Below are 18012 nucleotides of genomic sequence, written 5' to 3'. Positions count from 1 at the left end.
TCCCAGACTGCAAGCTTGGTAAGGAGAAGAAACCAGGTCAGTCTTTCTTTCGACCAGATCCCAAGTACTTAGCATGACACAGAGCAGATGCGTTAATATCTGTTGGAAGGAAGAATAAACGAGAGAATGAATGCGGGTAGTAGAGATAAAAAGAATTGGACAAATTTAAGAAATATTTAGAGAAGTGAATTGGCAAGACTTGATAATTGAGTGAATACAGGGGTTAAAGAGAGGAAGAAGCCAAGGTTCTGGACGTGCAAAACCTTTTGACCAAGTGGGCAGTGGCGCCATCCATTAACATAGGGAACACTGGAGATGGTTTGGGGTGACCATGATGATTTAATTTGGAAATGTCGAGCGTGATGCACTATGACATATCCAGGAGCGATGTTCAGTAGGCAGACGACCCAAAGGTCATCCCTGATAGTTGATGGGGACGATTATTAGGACATAAACAGCATGCAGAAGGCAACGGAAGTCATAGGTGAGGATGACATATCCCAGGAAAAGAAGCAGCCCTAGGAACGAAGCCAAAGAGGCATCAACTTTTAGGAGAGAAGCAGGGAAAAGGAAGCCCTTAAGTAAGAAGACTCTCCCTGGCCAGAGGGATAGGAAGAAAACAAGGAAAGTTCATTGACACCAAGGCCAAAGAAAAAGGATGCTTCAGGGAGAGTGAGAAATGAGGCCAAGTTCTGCTAAGAAGCAAATGAGAGAAGGACAAAGAAATACGCCTTGGATTTAGTCCTGTGAAGGTCTTTGGGGAAGGCAGAGCAAGTTTGATGAAGCAGTGGGCTGAGACTGGTTTGGGAGGGGAGGAAACAGACACAACGAATACAGCCCAGTCTTCTAAGATCAGGATTGGAAGGGAGAGAGGAAAGGGCCGAGACTAAAGGGAAATGGAAGGAGAGGGGACAGAGCTAAAGGAAAACTTTTCTAAGAAGGAAGGGACCTGGTCCTGCTTAAATTCTGATGTTGACAAGAGAAAGAGACTGAAAATACAGATGAGAGAAGGATAGTCATCAACAGTGAAAAGTCTGAGGGGATGGGATCTGTAATAGAGGTGGAGTGACTAGTTTCAGCCAAAGGCGTTCCAGCCCTTCCCGTCTACTGGAAGAAAAAGGTTCGTTTCAGATACAGGCAGTTTGTTCAAATGGAATATAAGTGGATGAGGCCACAAGAACATCACAAATATTGACAGAGAAAAAATAACCAAACTCAGCTGGGTTACTGCCATCATAGGAAGTAGAAATGGGGATTGCTCACATCCAGTCTACATGTCTACGGCTCCCACTATTAACAGTGTAATGTATGCACGTTTGAAAGGGAGCACCCTTTGTGATGGGCCCCACGTCTGGCTGAAGCTGAAACAATCACCATATAAATGTGGGTTTTAGCCTCATGTGCACTGACTGTCCTTATCACATCATATTAAAATTAGATCTGTCTCTCCCACTAGATATAAACTACTCAGGGGCTTCTTGCTTCCGTAAAGTACTTTATTTGTCTGTAGCATCACTAATGTCCTCAATAAACACTAGTTGAACTGAACTAATGTTTGCATGAAGTTTGAATTAGATGGCAGGCAGCCCAAATGACAATCGGGAAACATATTCCAGTCAGAAGGAAAGGAAAAGTTGATGGGGGCAGGAAGATGAGATTTGATTTCAGTGCACATTCCTGCTTTGGGGGTCATAGAAGATCGAGACTGGCAAAGAGGCAAGCCAGTAAGAGATCCCTCCGGAGCACCACCCACAGGAATGCACCAAGAGTGGGCTGAAAAGGTCAGGACACACCAGAGTGGCGGGTGTTCCGATCACATGTGAACATATGGCTTAGCTGATGCAATTACCTAAAAGTGCAGGTAGAGAGTAGACGTTAAGAAAACGATCAAAAAAATGTTTGTTTCAATGAGTGGGAAACCTTAGGAGCACTGCCACCCAGGTTGGCAGGGAGCAGGTAACCTGCAAAGCCATCTGACCTGAGCTACAGAGGTGGACTTAGAGAAACTCACTGAGAGGACTCTGTTGTTTAAGCCACCAGGAGGACTAGAGCAAGCTCTGGGCTGGCCCAGAGGAGGAGGCAAGGGCGAATTCCAGGACAGAAAAGGAAACACTGGTGCCCATGGCTGACTGATTCAGAACCACAGAACCTTTCAGAAATTAGAGTCCATCTGAATCCCAACCTTCTGTTTCAGGATTAGGGGACTGGCTGGTGAGATTAAACGGCTCACCCAGGATCCCAGGTTCTGATGCTGTGAGAGTGTGGATATGAACCCCCACTCCCATCTCCCCCCATCCAGGTCCCCTTCAGTTACACCAGGTTCCTTTATGCTGCTGCCTCTCTGACTACATTAACCTTAGTAGGCCAGGTTCAGGTGGAACCATGGTGATGACCCACAGGTCCTGTAACCCAAGATTTCTTCACAATCCACGAAAGGGGCTTTGCAGCCAAGCACCTGCCTGAGCGCGTGTGTGTGTGTGTCTGTGTCTGTGTGTGCGCGTTGGGGGCAGCGGGGAGGGGGATAAGAAACATCACCAGAAACAGAGGAAGGAGACTGAAGGGTCACAGAGGGAGAAGGCCAAACCTAGAGTGCAAGGACAACACGCCAGAAGCAAAATCCCCCGTGACACTCTGAGTTCAGGGTGACAGCAGAGGGACTGTGAAGTAAAGCTGAAAGCAGACCAAAAAGGGTATGTGGTTGGTTGGTTGGTTGGGTTGTTTGGAGAGAGGTGCTTGTTTTTCTACCATGCCTTGCCAGAGAACTTAGCGGCCACCGTGTCAAGCTCTCTGGCCCACCACTCCCCGGCCCCGGGAGTGAATGGTAAGTAAGCCCAGGCTCAAGAAGGGAAGCGAGCTGCCCCCACGGCGCGCCACAGTCAGAGAATTTGGGCCCAGACCCCTCTACCACCTCCCAGCAGGGAACTCCAGGGCACATGAAGCAGAAACAACTCTTATGACAAAGATTAGAGTTTAGAAGAACCCACCTTTTAAAGTGCACCGTATTTCAGAGGTCAAAAACCAAAATTTTAATGTCTTTTGGTTTAAATGACGCTATTGTAGAACTGTTCAAAAATACTTCACTGAAATAAAATTTTTGTTTCTGTGGAGGACTGATCAAAGAGCACAGACACATGGGTTTCTGAGTAGCCAGGTCGGCTAACGGACTCGCTGCTATAAAGCTCACATATTTCACCCAGAGAAGACCTCCTGTCAGGTCCTCATCGAGAGAAATGCAGAATGATTAAAACAAATTTTTTAAAAGTCTGGGTGGGGATGTAATGTACAGCATGGTGATTATAATCAACAAGACCGTATTATATATTTGAAACTTGCTAAGAGAGTAGCTCTTCAAAATTCTCATCACACGAAAACAATGTGCTAACTATGTGTGCTGATGGATGTTAACTAGATTTACTGTGGTGATCATTTTGCAAAATACGCAAATATTGAATCATTATGTTGCATGCCTGAAACTAATGTAGTGTTGTAAGTCTATTATATCTCAATTTTTTTTAAAGTCTGGATGGTTTAAGGAAGTAAATCCTAAATTGTTAGAAAAATTGTACAATTCAAGATAATTAAGTCTGAAAGGACCACATCTAGTAGAGTTTTATACGTATATGTATATATTCATAGACACATGGTACACACATAAATAGAATTCTGGTGGGCGGGGTGTCTGCCTGCCCAAGAAATTATTGGGATATGAAGATTACAGGAAAGGGTGGGGTACTAGATAGCAATAGGTCATTCTCTGCAGTAAAAAAGGGAACTGTAAATGATGTGTGATTATTAAAATTTTTACCCTATACTAGAAGATGCCATATTCCCAAGGACATACAAATCATTTATCTTTTAATAGTATAACAGGTTACAAAGGAGGAGATGATGGTAGAAGGGAAAAGACATGGATGAAGCCTCAGTCCACCTCCTTCCCGCTGCCATGCTGTTTAACTTGTGAACATTTGAATATCTACTCCTCCTAAAATTGCTTGTACTCTCAAGGCGAAATCTGGGCAGGTGGGGCTGAGCAGACAAAGCCCTAAGCCAGACGCTAGATAAAATTCTCTCCTGGATTATTCTCTGCTTGACCAGAGAGCCCTGGGCAAGCCAATCAACCTGACAGTCCCTCCGAGGCTGTCAGGACCTTCCCACCTACTTCAGAACTAAATAAGCAGATGTCTGTAAAGTGCTTTCCAGGCCCCTTGGGGAGAAGCCCTGCGTGAAACCAGAGGTATTGTGTATGTCTCAGAAGTGTGCTCATAACTGGAAAAGCCTTAGTGCAGGCTGCGTAAATGGTAGCAGAATGAATTCTGAACGTGAGTCCATACCCCTTAAGCTTGTTCACTGGCTCAGCCATCAATCTTGGGGCAGTGAGAAGTCAGGGGAAAAGAGAAGGCTGGAAAGAATAGTACTCTCTGGCCACAGGGCTTTCATGGGAGCTAAGACAGACTTTGTACACAGGGCTGTGGGTTCCTCCACGTACATAACCACCCCTGACTGTGGCAAGGACTCCAGGGCAGCAGCCTCCATTCTGCTGTGTCTGCTCTGCCCTCCCTCCTATCCCAACCTACCAAGATGGTCCAGCAGGTGCAAGGTCAGCGTCCCTCACTGCAGCCAACTCATGAAGGCTTTTCTCTGTAGTCTGACTTTTGTGTATGCATTACTTACAGAAGAGGAAGACTTAAAATTAAAACAAACAAACACACTCACAGTAAAGTAAACAAAAAAACTGTATTTCTTCCCATGTAAAGATCAAGTCATTGCTTTGGGATCAGGAGCTCATGAACTTTTTAACTGCTTTGTCTCCAGTGGAGACGGGTTCACGTGGACTTAGCCAGACCAAGCTTGTCTGCACATCTCTGATGCTTCTCAGATGGTGAGCTGGAGTCAGGACCAGTCCAAGGACACAGAACAGAGGGGAGGCATCCTAAAGTGAGGACCTTGGCACTTCGGGATGCCAGGAGGAAGCTTCTAGGCCCCACGATGTCTTTAATGCACCGTGTCCTTAAAAGCGACTCTCTTCACTGCCCCTTGTTCATGCAGAGGAGGTTGGAGCAAAGCATTTCTAAAGCCCCTTTTTTCCCGTGATCCTGATTTTAAGTGACCCTGTGGCCTTGGTCTCATCAGCCCAGCACTAACATGCCACGAGTCTTCTGAGCAGCTCACATTTAAAGAGACATGGATGTACTCTGAAATAACCTATATGGGAAAAGAATCTTAAAAAAAAAGTGGATATATGTATATGTATAACAGATTCACTTTTCTGTACACCTGAAACTAACACAACATTGTAAATCAACTATATTCTAATAAAAATAATCAAAAATAAAATTTTTAACATATTTATTGGAGTATAATTGCTTTATCATGTTGTGTCAGTTTCTGCTTTATAACAAACTGAATCAGCTATATGTATACATATATGCCCATATCCCCTCCCTCTTGCGTCTCCCTCCCACCCTCCCTATACCACCCCTCTAGGTGGTCACAAAGCACTGAGCTGATCTCCCTGTGCTATGTGGCTGCTTCCCACTAGCTATCTATTTTACATTTGGTAGTGTATATATGTCCATGCTACTCTCTCACTTCACCCCAGCTTACAACTTCTCCCTCCCCGTGTCCTCAAGTCCATTCTTTACGTCTGCGTCTTTAAAAATAAAAATTTTTAAAAAGACATGGATGGCTTGGAGAATTCAGAGCAGATACTGAAAACATGCACATAGGACATGATGACACTAAAAGTCCTCAGATTCTCTCACTGCTGGGCTCTGAGCACACAGCACCACTATTACTTGATAGCTGATGTATAAACTGCACTTTCTCCTGAACGAAAGCTTTGCGGAGCTTCAGAATCAGAGCATGGAATCCAAAGTCCTAGGTTTACATCTGACAAGCTCAGGCCCAGAAACATTAAGGAGCTGTTTCAAGATCAGGTAACTCCTGACTCCAGCTTTCTGTAACATATGGGGTTCTTTGGAAATATGTAAGCTTAGTACCTATGCATTATTTTTCTTCCCAGTTTTAGAACAAACACATGCATTCATTCACTCCTTCATCTCTGAGATGAATATTTATGACTTCCCAGTCCTTTGGACAGCCCAGAGAGCAAAGTGAGTGGTGAGAAGGCATCCTGATTATGTGGGATCTGGACACGGGGAGGGGGAAGGGTAAGCTGGGATGAAGTGAGAGAGTGGCATGGTCATATATACACTACCAAATGTAAAATAGATAGCTAGTGGGAAGCAGCTGCATAGCACAGGGAGATCAGCTCGGTGCTTTGTGACCACCTAGAGGGATCAGATAGGGAGGGTGGGAGGGAGATGCAAGAGGGAGGAGATATGGGGATATACGTATATGTATAGCTGATTCACTTTGTTATACAGCAGAAACTAACACACTGTTGTAAAGCAATTATACTCCAATAAAGATGTTAAAAAATAAAAATAAAGAAATCAAATATGGAGCTAAAATTATCAGGCCAATGCAGAGCTCAGATCTCTGCCACCTGGGTAGTGAGATTTGTGTTTTAAAGACTTAGACCAAATAAATTATGACAATGGTCAATCAACTATTAATAACGCAAGGCTCAGGTTTTTTCTATCCCTTTCTTTCTCTCACATACATCAAACAAGAAAAACATCGCCATGTCTAAATAACCACTCCCCCAAATCACCCAATTGATTTGTAAACACTAAGAAGAACCAAAACTTGGTATTGCTCTAAGGAACAGCAGGTTCAATGTCACATTCTACCCCACAGCTTTTGAACCTATAAGAAGGTCTCTAGAAAAGTGGTAAAGTTAGTTGGAGGGATAATGTCAGGGTATGATATTCAGTAATGGCTTGATAATGTTTCTCTTCCTAACAGGCAAGATGAGCAATGAGTTAAAACAGGAGGCACTTGCTTGGTACCAAAGGTTAAAAAAAAAAAAAAAGGAAAGGAAAGAAGGGAGCAAGGGAGAAAAAAGAAAGAAAGAGAGAGAGAGAGAGAGAGAGAGAGAAAGAGAAAGAAAGAAAAGAAGAAAAAGAAACCTAAAACAGAAAAAGAAAAGAAATTCAATTCCCTTTCCCCAGCTAAATAAAAACTCTAGGTTTTATAGCCCTATGACCTAGAGATAGTCAAAGAAATCACACAGAATGTTCCTGAGGAGAAAGAGACCTCAACTCTCAGCTGCTCAGCCAACTTTTCGGCTTAGAAAATGTCTTTACAAGGGAATATTGAAAAAACACAAACAGAGGTTTATGGGATAGAAACACTGAAAGATCTTAAACAGAACTAAACACAGTGCTGCAGAGCTATGACCACATCATCTCAACTTCCCATTACTTGCTTCTAATAGCATATAACCCAGGCTCTTCTCTTAACTCTAATGCTCCGAATTCCCATAAGGAAATATCACTTTTCGGAGAAGAAAAAAAAATCAAACACATTTTCCTTTATAGTCAATGAGAGGTGATGGAAAGGGGGAGGTGGAAGAAAGTAGGGTCAGAAGGTCAGGGGATCTCTCAGTTGTTTTACCCAATGTAATAAAAACCTCCTCAATGTAGAGATAGAAGATATGAAACTAAGAAGATTTCAAATGGTTGTGCTGAGCTGAATTCTGTAAATACCTTCACCAGGAAGACAACATGCTTTCAACTCCAGCTTGCAAGTTGTATTGAATAATGAATGATGTAAATAAGACCACCTTATTTATTAATAAGTCCAGTGTGGCTTATGCAACCACACTCAAAACTTAGTCTGTGGTTCTTAAATGCATGTAAAGCACAATTCAAGGTTCTAGAAGCCCCAATGGAGGGGCTGAGAAGTAATATCAGAGTAATAAAATCCGATGCCTTTCACTGAACCCTTATAATGGATCCAGAATTTTTTTTAGTACAATTAATTGCCATGGAAAAGCTTACTAAGGTGAGAGAGCCAAAATCAATGGGTTAATGACATAACATTACAGCTGCTTAACCAAGCCAACAATAAATTGCATACAGAGGCTCTGGCAGCAGAAGCTACAAATTCTATTTATGTTGTCCTAAGAGGAAAAATATTAGACTGGTCTCCAAATATTAATCCAAAATCAGCAAATGTCACCAAGGAAAATTAGAAATAAAAGGTCAGTGCTGGTCTTCATAAAATATGGGCAATATAAAAATGCCCTTTCACAACCATGTGAATATACTTAACACTTCTGATACGGCAGACTCTATGTCATGTGTTTCTGACCACAATTTTTACAAATCCATGACCTATTTTATATTTCAACCATACCTTTTACCACTAGGTGAGACAGAACTTGTCCTTTGCAAAGCATTTTGCCACATTCTGAGACTTAAAGGTCTGGTTACATAACTCCAACCACAGACTTTACTCTTGAATCCCATTTATATGTGACAATAGTATTGTTCGTAAGTTTAACTTAGCACTGTTTTGGTGTAACCATCTCCAAATAACAGAAGCTGGCACATACTGGCAGTGTGATGTTAGGCAGCTGTGATATGTATCTATAGACAGAAGTAGATCTAGACAGGGGTCACGTTAGTGGGTAAAGAGTATGAGACAGATACTGTGAAGGGGAGATTTTTAATAAAATAGGTTCAAACAGTGACTGAAAACGAAATGTCAATGTGGCTTAAAATATGCATATAGCATCAAAAAATAAAATCCTCTCCCTTAATTGGTCTATACATATATTTGTAAAATGTTCTACCAGGCGCTCTCTCTGCACCTTAAAAGGCACAATGGTTGTGCTTTCCCCCCAAGATATAGATATTAAAAGATTTACTATTTTTAAATGATAGGGTAAACTGTTGTTTCAGCAAGTTCTAATCATGGTTTATTTAGTTACATTGGTCCTATTTTTAAAAGATAGAAACATATAATTTCAGCTAAACTCCATTAAACTAGAACTTTAAAACAGGTTATTTTAGGAATACCATTGGGTCTAATAACAAAGTTAAAAAAAAAAGTGTAATTTGGTTTCAACTGCAGCTGGTATCCACTGGCCGAGAATTTAAAAGCTGTTTAAGCAAATATTAATATGTAAGAAAGACAGCACAGATGGTGTCATATAAGGATGAGAGTGAAACAAGCCCTACCACTGATGTCACTTTGATATCAAAGCAGCAAAATTCAAAACAATTATACAAAGTGCTTTCCAAACAAAGATTTCAATACATTCTACAGACAAAGACACTGGGACACAAACTGCCCAGGCTCAAATAAAGCTGAGGGGATGAGCAGACAAAAGTACTTTTTCTCAGAGTTCACCCCTATCAGCCTGACTCATGTTTCTAACCTAATTCTCCATCATGAACACTTAGCCTACACACCTCTCCGTTCTATCAGTCTCAGTGGATTTTCAAATCAAAAGAAGAAAATGAGTAGAAATTAGGAGTTATGGTTAGCCATTATTAAATGAATAACTGTGACAAATGCTTTGGTAAATGTAAAAAAAAAAAAAAATTAAGCCTGAAAATAGGAACCTGCCATCAGATAAAAAAGCAACAACAATTGTGAGAACTAATACATGAAAGCTCTACTCAAGTCTGTTAATTTCATATATATCAGGCAGCTAAGACCACTAAGGCGTAAAGTAATATTTTTGAAATTTAAAGAGTTTTATTTTTCCTCCAATTATGGCCTTAAAAAGTACTAAAATGAAAAAAATAGGCCCTAGTTTTCCTCCTTCATTACGTATCTATCACCTAATACAGAATTTATAAACAATCACAAAAGAAAACAACATCGAACTGTATACAGACACTCCCCATGGCCTCAGAATAGTCTAAAGAGCTCTGAATTCCATATGGCTTCCTCCATCTGACTACTGACACCCCATCTCATGAAAAAGACACAGATCCTGACAGAGGGCCACGGACACTTTGACCAGCCTGGCACGCTTCCACCAGCCCAAGCCAGGGCCAGCGCAGTCGGGGCCCTACCCACCCTTCCTCTCCAGCCCTGCCTCTGCCCTCCTTGCCAAAACGATTGCCATCCGAGCATCCCAGAGCCAGACTGACAGTTGGCTGCTCCCGGCACATCTCAGCACTGCTGCGCCGGCACGTTTCTGCTCTGTTCTGTTGTCATTGCCTTCTGCCTGAGCCTTCTAACAGGAGCATCACCAGCAGAACAAACAACAGAGACTGGGAAGGTCTCTTACTTACATTAAAAAACAGGTTGTCTCGGTCAACTACGTTGGCACAACCAGGGTGGGCGTTATCCGTGGGGGGGAGGAAATGCATGCGCACTCGCCAACCGGAAGGCCACAGCCCAAGCCCTACTTTCAGGGCTGCCTATCGTGGTGTCAAACAGCCTCAAGAAAACCAGGAGAAACTTGGCCTTATAAGCCTCTATATGGATGAATAAAATCTCATGTCAATGAAACACATAAAATGGCAAAGTCCCTGGGAGGTGGGGGGGGGCAGGGAATCTCTAATAGAGGGGACAGGGGCATGCTGGAGAAAGGACTGGTGAATTCCTACTTGGTAATGGATTTGTCACAAGGCATCAGAATAGGAGGACAGAAATACATAATTCTGCTTCTCCATTCGACCAGGACAAGCTCAAGCATTTCCAGGGACCTAGGGGTCCCAGGCTAAAGGTAGCATTCATCAGATTATTACACACTGCTTTATCATCCAACTTCGTCCTGGGGAACTATTCAATGGGCGATTAAGATTTATAATCCAAATGGTCTCAAAATTATATCTCTGGGAAGTCAAGTCCAAATTAAATCAGACCAGGCTTTTAGGCTTCCAACGATCACATTTTCTCTTTTGAGCCAGTGCATTTCAACTCTCAGAACTTCTCCTCTTACAGATCATTTTCAAGGCCATCTCTGGATGCAATCTCCCAAGCAAAATCTGATATATAAAATGAAAAGGGAAATTGGTGAACTCCAAACCTCAAAGAATGAAGCTAAGTGGGGGGACTCTAACTTCCTTCAACAGATTTTTCTAAAGTTAATTATTTTAACCTCCTTTCTCATAAATATGACTGGAACTTCTCCTAACACAATATATACAGAGCACCTTATGAAACAAAAATATCCAAAACTAAGTTATTGCATATGGAAAGCCTAAAGTACACCCAGCAGGGCTTTGAAATATAAAGTGCATAGGAATATAATATAGTAGACATTTGGAACATTTTAAATTGTCACACTTCTCGTGTCAGCAGCCCCAAGGCAGTGAAACAGGTAACTGACAGATGGTCCAGCCCTGCACCTCTCACCTCTGACTTCTCCCCAGACTTGAAACAACACTCATGCCCAGGACGGACCCGCCTGGCCAGCCCCGGCCCTAGAGGCCAGGAGAGGAGGAAGGAGGGAAAGCACCAGCAACTCACATTTCGGTGATGTTCTCGGGGTCTGCACTGGTAGACTCCAGCCTCGGAAATGCCACGATGCCAGGAAAAGGGTCGCTGCACCAGATCCGAGAGGCGCTGCATTTGCAGGATGTGGGACAGGCAAGAGCGGCCCTCCAGAAGCCCACGATCAGCCAGCAGAAGCCCCAGAGCTGCGCCATGGCGGGCCCATGCCACCTCGTCCAGGACGACATTCCTAGCCACCAGTGCCAGCCCGAGTCAGACTGAGTACGTGTCCCTGCGCGGCACCGGTCGGTCTCCCCTGCCGGTGCTGGGTGGCCTTTGCCCCGCTCGCCGCTGTCTCCTCTTGGTGCTCGTCTCAGGGGTGCAGAGCCGAGCGTGTCCGGGGCTGAGCGTGTCCTGGCGGACGGCACCGTTCACAGTGGCAGGGGCATCCCGGGCCTCCTCACAGGGGGCGCTACCGCCGCTCGGGGCTCCGCCGCGGCCGCCGCTGCATGGCCCAGCGAGCCGAGCACCGGCCCGCGGCGCTCCCGGGACGCTCTGGGGCGCAGGCTCCTGGCTAGACTCGCGCTGAGATCCGGGACGCACCTCGGGGCTGAGGACAAACAGACACGCGTAAGACTGAGCTGAAGACCCCATACACCACGAATTGGGGTACTCTCCCTCCGCGCTCGCGTCACCCCCACCCCGAGCCCCGCCGGGGACTGTGGATGCATGAGTGCCCAGCTCCGGCCCCAGGAATAAACTGGCTCCTCGATGGCACTGACGCCGCGGGGCCTCCGGTGTGCTCACTCTTTCCCTGAGCCTGAGGTTGAGGGAGGGGAAATAGGGCAAGGGTCCCCGCGACAGTATTCCATGACACGGACCAGGGGGAGGACCCTTTAAAGGGAGACGCGGAGACTGCCAGGGACGATGGTTCCGCGACGGGGCTCCCGAATGATGCTGCAGAATCCGCCACGGCCCCTGGGCGCAGGGGGCGCGGGCAGGTGGCGCGGCGCGTCCCACCTGGGGAGCCGCCGCGGCCGCCCCAGCGGGGGACAGTGAGGGCCGAGACGACGGAGGGCACTGTCCGCGCTGCTCACCCGGGCTCTGGCACCTACCGCCCGCCGGCGGCGCCTGGGTCCAGGCTCCTCCTGCCGCTGGGCACGGAGCTCGGAGAGCGCGAGCGAAGGAGCGAGCGAGGCTCCTGCTCCAACCCAATTCCGGGAACCGCCGCCGCCGCCGCCGCCGCCGCCGCCTCTGCTACTGCTGGTGAAGTGACGTGAGGGCTGACGCAGAGCAGGGGCAGAAACTCCAGAAAATTAGTCTGAAATCCAAAAACACACACGCTCATACACACACAAACCCATAACACCCTCCAGACAAAAGCAACAGGGAGAGGAGGGGAATCTGGGGGCGAGCAGAGAGGAGGGAAGCATCGGTGCCACTGGCCAGAAGCAGACAGCAGCAGTATGTGGGAGTTCACACACGCGCACACCCGCACACAGCCCGGCCGTATAGACGCGCGCGCCTGTGTGTGCTTGTGTGTGCGTGCATTTAGATCCAGGTACCTCTGAGATGAACCGTTGCTCCGCTCTGACGCCTCCCAGTCCCTACACACCACGGTCTCTTCTAATAACGCAGAAGAGGCCGTCTCCTTTTTTGAAATGGAAACCGGTCTCGGTTCAGCTCTGAAAAATGCGCTGATTCTTATTATAGGAATCCTCCCTCCCTTCTCCCTCCAGGCTGCATTCTCCTTTCCCATCCTGCCTAAAAGGGAGGACGAGCTATCCTAAAAATAAATAAATATTGTAAACACCAAAACGTGTCCAGCATTGGTAACCAAGGATAACCGCCCCCATTCCGGGCCATCTATTTGGGGATCGGTGTTTTTGGAGGGTCTTCCTGTTTGTGCTTTGGCAGAGGAAGGGGAGTCTCCAAACGCAACTCTAGCTCTCTAAGTGGGTCTTTTTCCTGCTGTTTTCTGGCATCACACGCCCGGGAAACAGAGACATGTGAGGGAAAGGGAGCGCGCCTGACGCGTATTGGGTTCCCTAAATGCGCGGCAGCAACCCTGGCCTGTCCGATGTGTGGCGCCGCGTCATTTTTTCTCATCCTTCAACCTGTCAGGATGAAGCCATTCCCAGATCTTAGCTTCATTCCCCGCGATGCCCACCCCCACGCGGGGCACCCAGAGCCCTTGCTCCCCTGCCGTACCTTGCGCCTTTTCGTGTATGCGCGGGTGTGCGCGAACGCGTGCCCTGCGCCCGCGCTGCCCGGAGCACGTCATACATCCAGCTACTGAGAAGCCCGGCGCGGGCAGAGCCTCGGGATCTCACTAGGGACAAATGAGGCGATCCGGGAGGGTCGGGTGACAAACCGTAACTGCTCTGCGGGTGCAGTTAAATGATGGCTGCGGGGCATTCGCAAGCCTTGTCTGAGAATCCGTCTTCCCATTTGCGGCTCGGAGAGTCTGTTTTTCCGCAGTCATTTAAAAGGGAACTGGGAAAATGCACCGCAGTGCCTCACACTTCCGAGGGCTCTGGTGCCCCCGCGCGGGAAGAGAGCTCCCGGCACGCTTGGGAGCACCAACCCACTGCCGCGGCCGCGCCGCGCACTGCGCGGGGGGCGCGCTCTGGCTCCAGATGCGCAACCGGCGGCGCCCGACGCGTGCGCGCCCCTGCCCGACTCGAGCTCGGCTATCCAGTCCTCGCCTAGCTTCCGCCCCGGGAAAAGGCGGGCTGCCCTCCGCGCGAAAAAGGGCGACGGGATGGGATCTCATCCAAAAGATAAGAACGGTCACCAATCTGTCCGAAGATGCTTGGGGTGGGAAGGATCGAGAACCCCGAACGTCAAAGTGAATGCTCAGATCTCGGCAACGCCTTAAATATTACAAGGGAACTGAGAGCATTTAGTGGGGCTTTTCGTACAGACCCTGGGCGCTCAGTGTAAGCGGGAATCCTTGCGCAGCATCCAAAAATCTCGTTGCAGGGCGGGAGGACAAGGCCAGTAGGCCTTCCTCTCTCCATCATCACTCGGCTGTGACACGCATTGGATGCTGAATGGCCAGACTGAAGTTCATTTCTAGCTCGGCCCCTGCTGGGTGAGGATGTGCCAAAGTAGGGAAGCCAAGGGCAAAAATGTCTTGGTCCAGGTCATACAATAACACTCCTCCTCCTGCCTTGCCGATGTCCTTAATGGAGCTGCCCCTGCGGAACACCTGGGGGAAGAGTGTATACAGAAATATCCACATCTCTCTCACACCTCCACTCTCATCCCATTTTTCCCAGAAATGGCCCATTTGCACCCTAGTGGCTGCAAACTGTCAGTGCAACATCCAAAGGACAGTTTTAGAGTGGTGTGCAGACCAGAAGATTCTAATTATGTTGGGATATCTTTAGAATTTGTATTATAATAGATATATAATACTATTATATTTAGATTCTAAATATGCCCCCACTGAATTTCTCTCACTTAAAATTAAAACTGGCGGCCTCACTTCTAATCACCCTTCCCTTCCTGCCCTGTTTCTTCTATAGTACTTACCATCTTTTAACAGATCATTTACTTATTATATTTACTAGTTATTGTATCTCTCCCAGTAGAATGTAAACTGCATGAAAGCAAGGATCTTTATTTTTTCGTTAACACATCTCAAGGATGCAGTGGGTATTAAAGTATATGTGTGTGTTTAATGAAATAAACTGAAGTTGAGATTCCTCAAATAGGCCATCCACATTCTCACTTTCTTTGTTTTTCTTTTCTTTTCTTTTTTAAAAATATTTATTTGTTTATTTGTCTGCGTCGGGTCTTAGTTGGCACCTGCCAGATCTTCATTGCTGCATGCAATGAAGCAAGCTCTTCCTTGCAGCTCGCTGGGCTGCTCTCTGGTTGTGGCACGTGGGCTTAGTTGCCCCAGGACATGTGGGATCTTAGTTCCCTGACCAGGGATGGAGCCCGCGTTGGGGAACTAAGAAGGCAGATTCTTAACCCCTGGACCACTAGGGAAGTCCCCACATTCTCACTTTCTTAACCTCTAACCCTGCAAGTCTACCTGAATGATTATCCCTGGACACCTTCCTTCCTGTCTCCACAATCTTCCCTGTGCTGTGAAAACTCACAGCATTTCTTGAAGCCTGACTTTCTGCCTTCTCTAGTGGCCAGGTATGTTCTGGCACTAGGTCAGGGAAGGCTTCCCTCTGGTTAAGGCTGGTACCTCAACATTTTCATGCACAGTGCCTGAAACACACTGGGCAATCAGTAACTGTTTCTCAACCCATAGAATTATGAATCTATCTCAGTTTAAGACCTACAAGGTATTTCACAGAGATATCACGGATTCTCAGACCATGGCTTTGTAGGTGATAGTGAACATTTTTCAGGTGGACAAAATAAAACAGAGATAATTTTCCCTAGATCATATGAACACTTCAAGGCAGAGATGGAGACTAAGTATTGCAGACTCTTGCCTGTACTGGACCATGATGTACCTAGAACAATGTTTCTCAAACTATTTTCACCATGGCCTACAGAAAGAAATGCCTTTTATATCACAATCCAAGGCACACATACACATATGCACTAAACAAAACTTATTTTCTCTTAATGCATAGAATACAATGATATTTTGTTTTCTATTTTATACGATTCCATTTTCTAATGCTTGTAATAACACAATAAATTGATTTTAACATTCAATACTGGGTTATTAAAACAGAAACAGAAATACTGCCAGTTTCTGCTTCTGACTAAGATGGAGTAATAGGGAACATTTAACCTCCCAGTCAAACCAACAACACACTGAACAAAACACCTGAAACAACAATTTTCAGGACAGTGGACACAAGACAATGAAGGCTGTGGCTCAGGGTGAGGGAACCCAGGCAAAGTCCAACTCCCTGAGTTAACGAGATATAGCTGAGAGTCCAGGGAAATCAAGGAGGGCAGAGTTCACAAGGACAGAGTAGCATGGAAGAGAGTGATGTAGTGAGAGAGCACCCCAGAGGTCTGCAGACGGTCCCTCTTAAATATTCAGCAAAGTACTGATTAGCACATGCAGGTAATGAAACTACCTGAGGGCAGGGGAAGAAAAGATAAAAGGGAACAGGGTCAAAGAAACATTCAGAAGGGAAACTGAAAATACCACATATCAGAATTTGTGCTCAATAAAGCTGGAAAAAAAGGCAGAAGTTAAACAAATTTTTAGAAAAAGAATTTGTGGGATGCCACTAAAGCATCTTCAGGTATTTAGGAGGAATTCTATAGCACTAAATACCCGAAAAGAAGAAAGGTTTCTAACAAATGACCTCAATTTCCACCTTAAGAAACCAGAAAAAGGAGAACAAATTAAACACAAAGTAAACAGGAGAGAGGAATGGAAAACAATGCAATAAAACAAAAAAACAGAAAAACAAGAGAGAAAATCTATGAAACCAAAAGCTGATTCTTTGAGAAGATGAGTAAAATTGATAAACCTCTAGCCAGACTGACCAGAAATGAAAGAGAGAAGACACAAATTATCAATAACAGGAATGAAAGAAATGACAACACTGGAGAGTCTATGGATATTAAAGGAATAATAAGAAAATATTGTGAACAACGCTATGCAGATAAAGCTGGCAATTTAAATGAAATGAGAGATAAAAGCTAACAAAGCTCACTATAGAAGCAATAGGTTACCTGAATAGTCCTGTATCTATTTCAGAAGTTAAATTTATAATTTAAAATCTTCCTATAAGAAAACTCCAGGCCCAGATGGCTTCACTGGTGAATTCCACAAAATAATTAAGGAAAAATAAGACCAGAAAATGAATAGTACCAAAATATACCAGGAAAATGAAGAGGAAGGAACACTTTCCAACTCATTCCGTGAGCCCAGCATTGCCTTGATACCAAAATCAGACAAAGACATTACAGGAAAAGAAAACAACAAAGTAAATATCCCTCATGAATATAACTGTTAAAATTCTAAACAAAATTTCATCAAATTGAATCCAGCAAAACACCATACACCCAAAAACATCATGATCAAGCAAATGAATTTTAGTTTAATATTTAAAAATCAATCAATGAAATTTACCATATTTGCAGACTAAAAAGCTAAAATTATATCACCATTTCAAAAGACACAGAAAAAGTATTTGACCAAGTCCAACATCTATTCCTGAAAACTCTTGGCAAACTAGAAATAAAAGGTAATATCCTCAATTGATAAATAGAATCTACAAAAGAACTCTACAGCTAACATAATGCTTAAAGTGGAAGACAGAATGCTCTTTCCCAAATATCAAGAAGGAGACAAGGATATCCACTTTCACCATTTCTATTCAACATTCTGCTACAGATTCTAGTGGGTGCAATAAGTCAAGAAATATAAATAAAAAACATCCATATTGGAAAAGAAGAATAGAACTACCTTTATAAACAAACGACATGATCTCCTACATAGAAAATCCAATAGAATCTACAAAAAAAGCTATTCATATTAATAAGTGAATTATCAAGTTGGCAGGATACAAGTTAAATGTTTACAAATTAATTGTATCATATACTAGCAACAAAAAAATAAGGAATTAAATTTTTTAAATAATACTAATTACAACAGCATAAAATATAAAATACTTAGAAATAAAGCACAATATATAAAAGGAAAAATGGATAAATTGAATTTTATAAAAATTAATAATTTCTGCTCTTCAAAACATGCTTTTA

The 18012-nt window shown here is 44.6% G+C and overlaps 1 protein-coding gene across 6 annotated transcripts in view; it reads right to left on the bottom strand.

Annotated features, from left to right (window-relative positions):
• The window catches only part of NTRK2 (neurotrophic receptor tyrosine kinase 2), a 383866-nt gene extending 371238 nt beyond the window's left edge, over positions 1-12628 (bottom strand). For 4 of the 6 annotated variants that reach the window (XM_060301089.1, XM_060301092.1, XM_030832832.2 and 1 more), the window contains exon 1: positions 11344-11738. In XM_060301089.1, coding sequence (XP_060157072.1) covers positions 11344-11555 — 212 coding nt within the window. In that variant the 5' untranslated portion in view covers positions 11556-11738. Of the gene's footprint in view, positions 1-11343; positions 11918-12188; positions 12328-12422 lie in introns of those variants that run through there. The other 2 variants (XM_060301090.1, XM_060301091.1) reach the window with 2 other exon arrangements.
• Between the last annotated feature and the right edge of the window lie 5384 nt (positions 12629-18012).

The sequence above is a fragment of the Globicephala melas genome, chromosome 6 (assembly GCF_963455315.2).
Source record: "Globicephala melas chromosome 6, mGloMel1.2, whole genome shotgun sequence".
Lineage (NCBI taxonomy): Eukaryota > Metazoa > Chordata > Mammalia > Artiodactyla > Delphinidae > Globicephala > Globicephala melas.
Note: the sequence above shows the minus strand (reverse complement) of the source record. Positions and strands in the feature narration are given on the sequence as shown.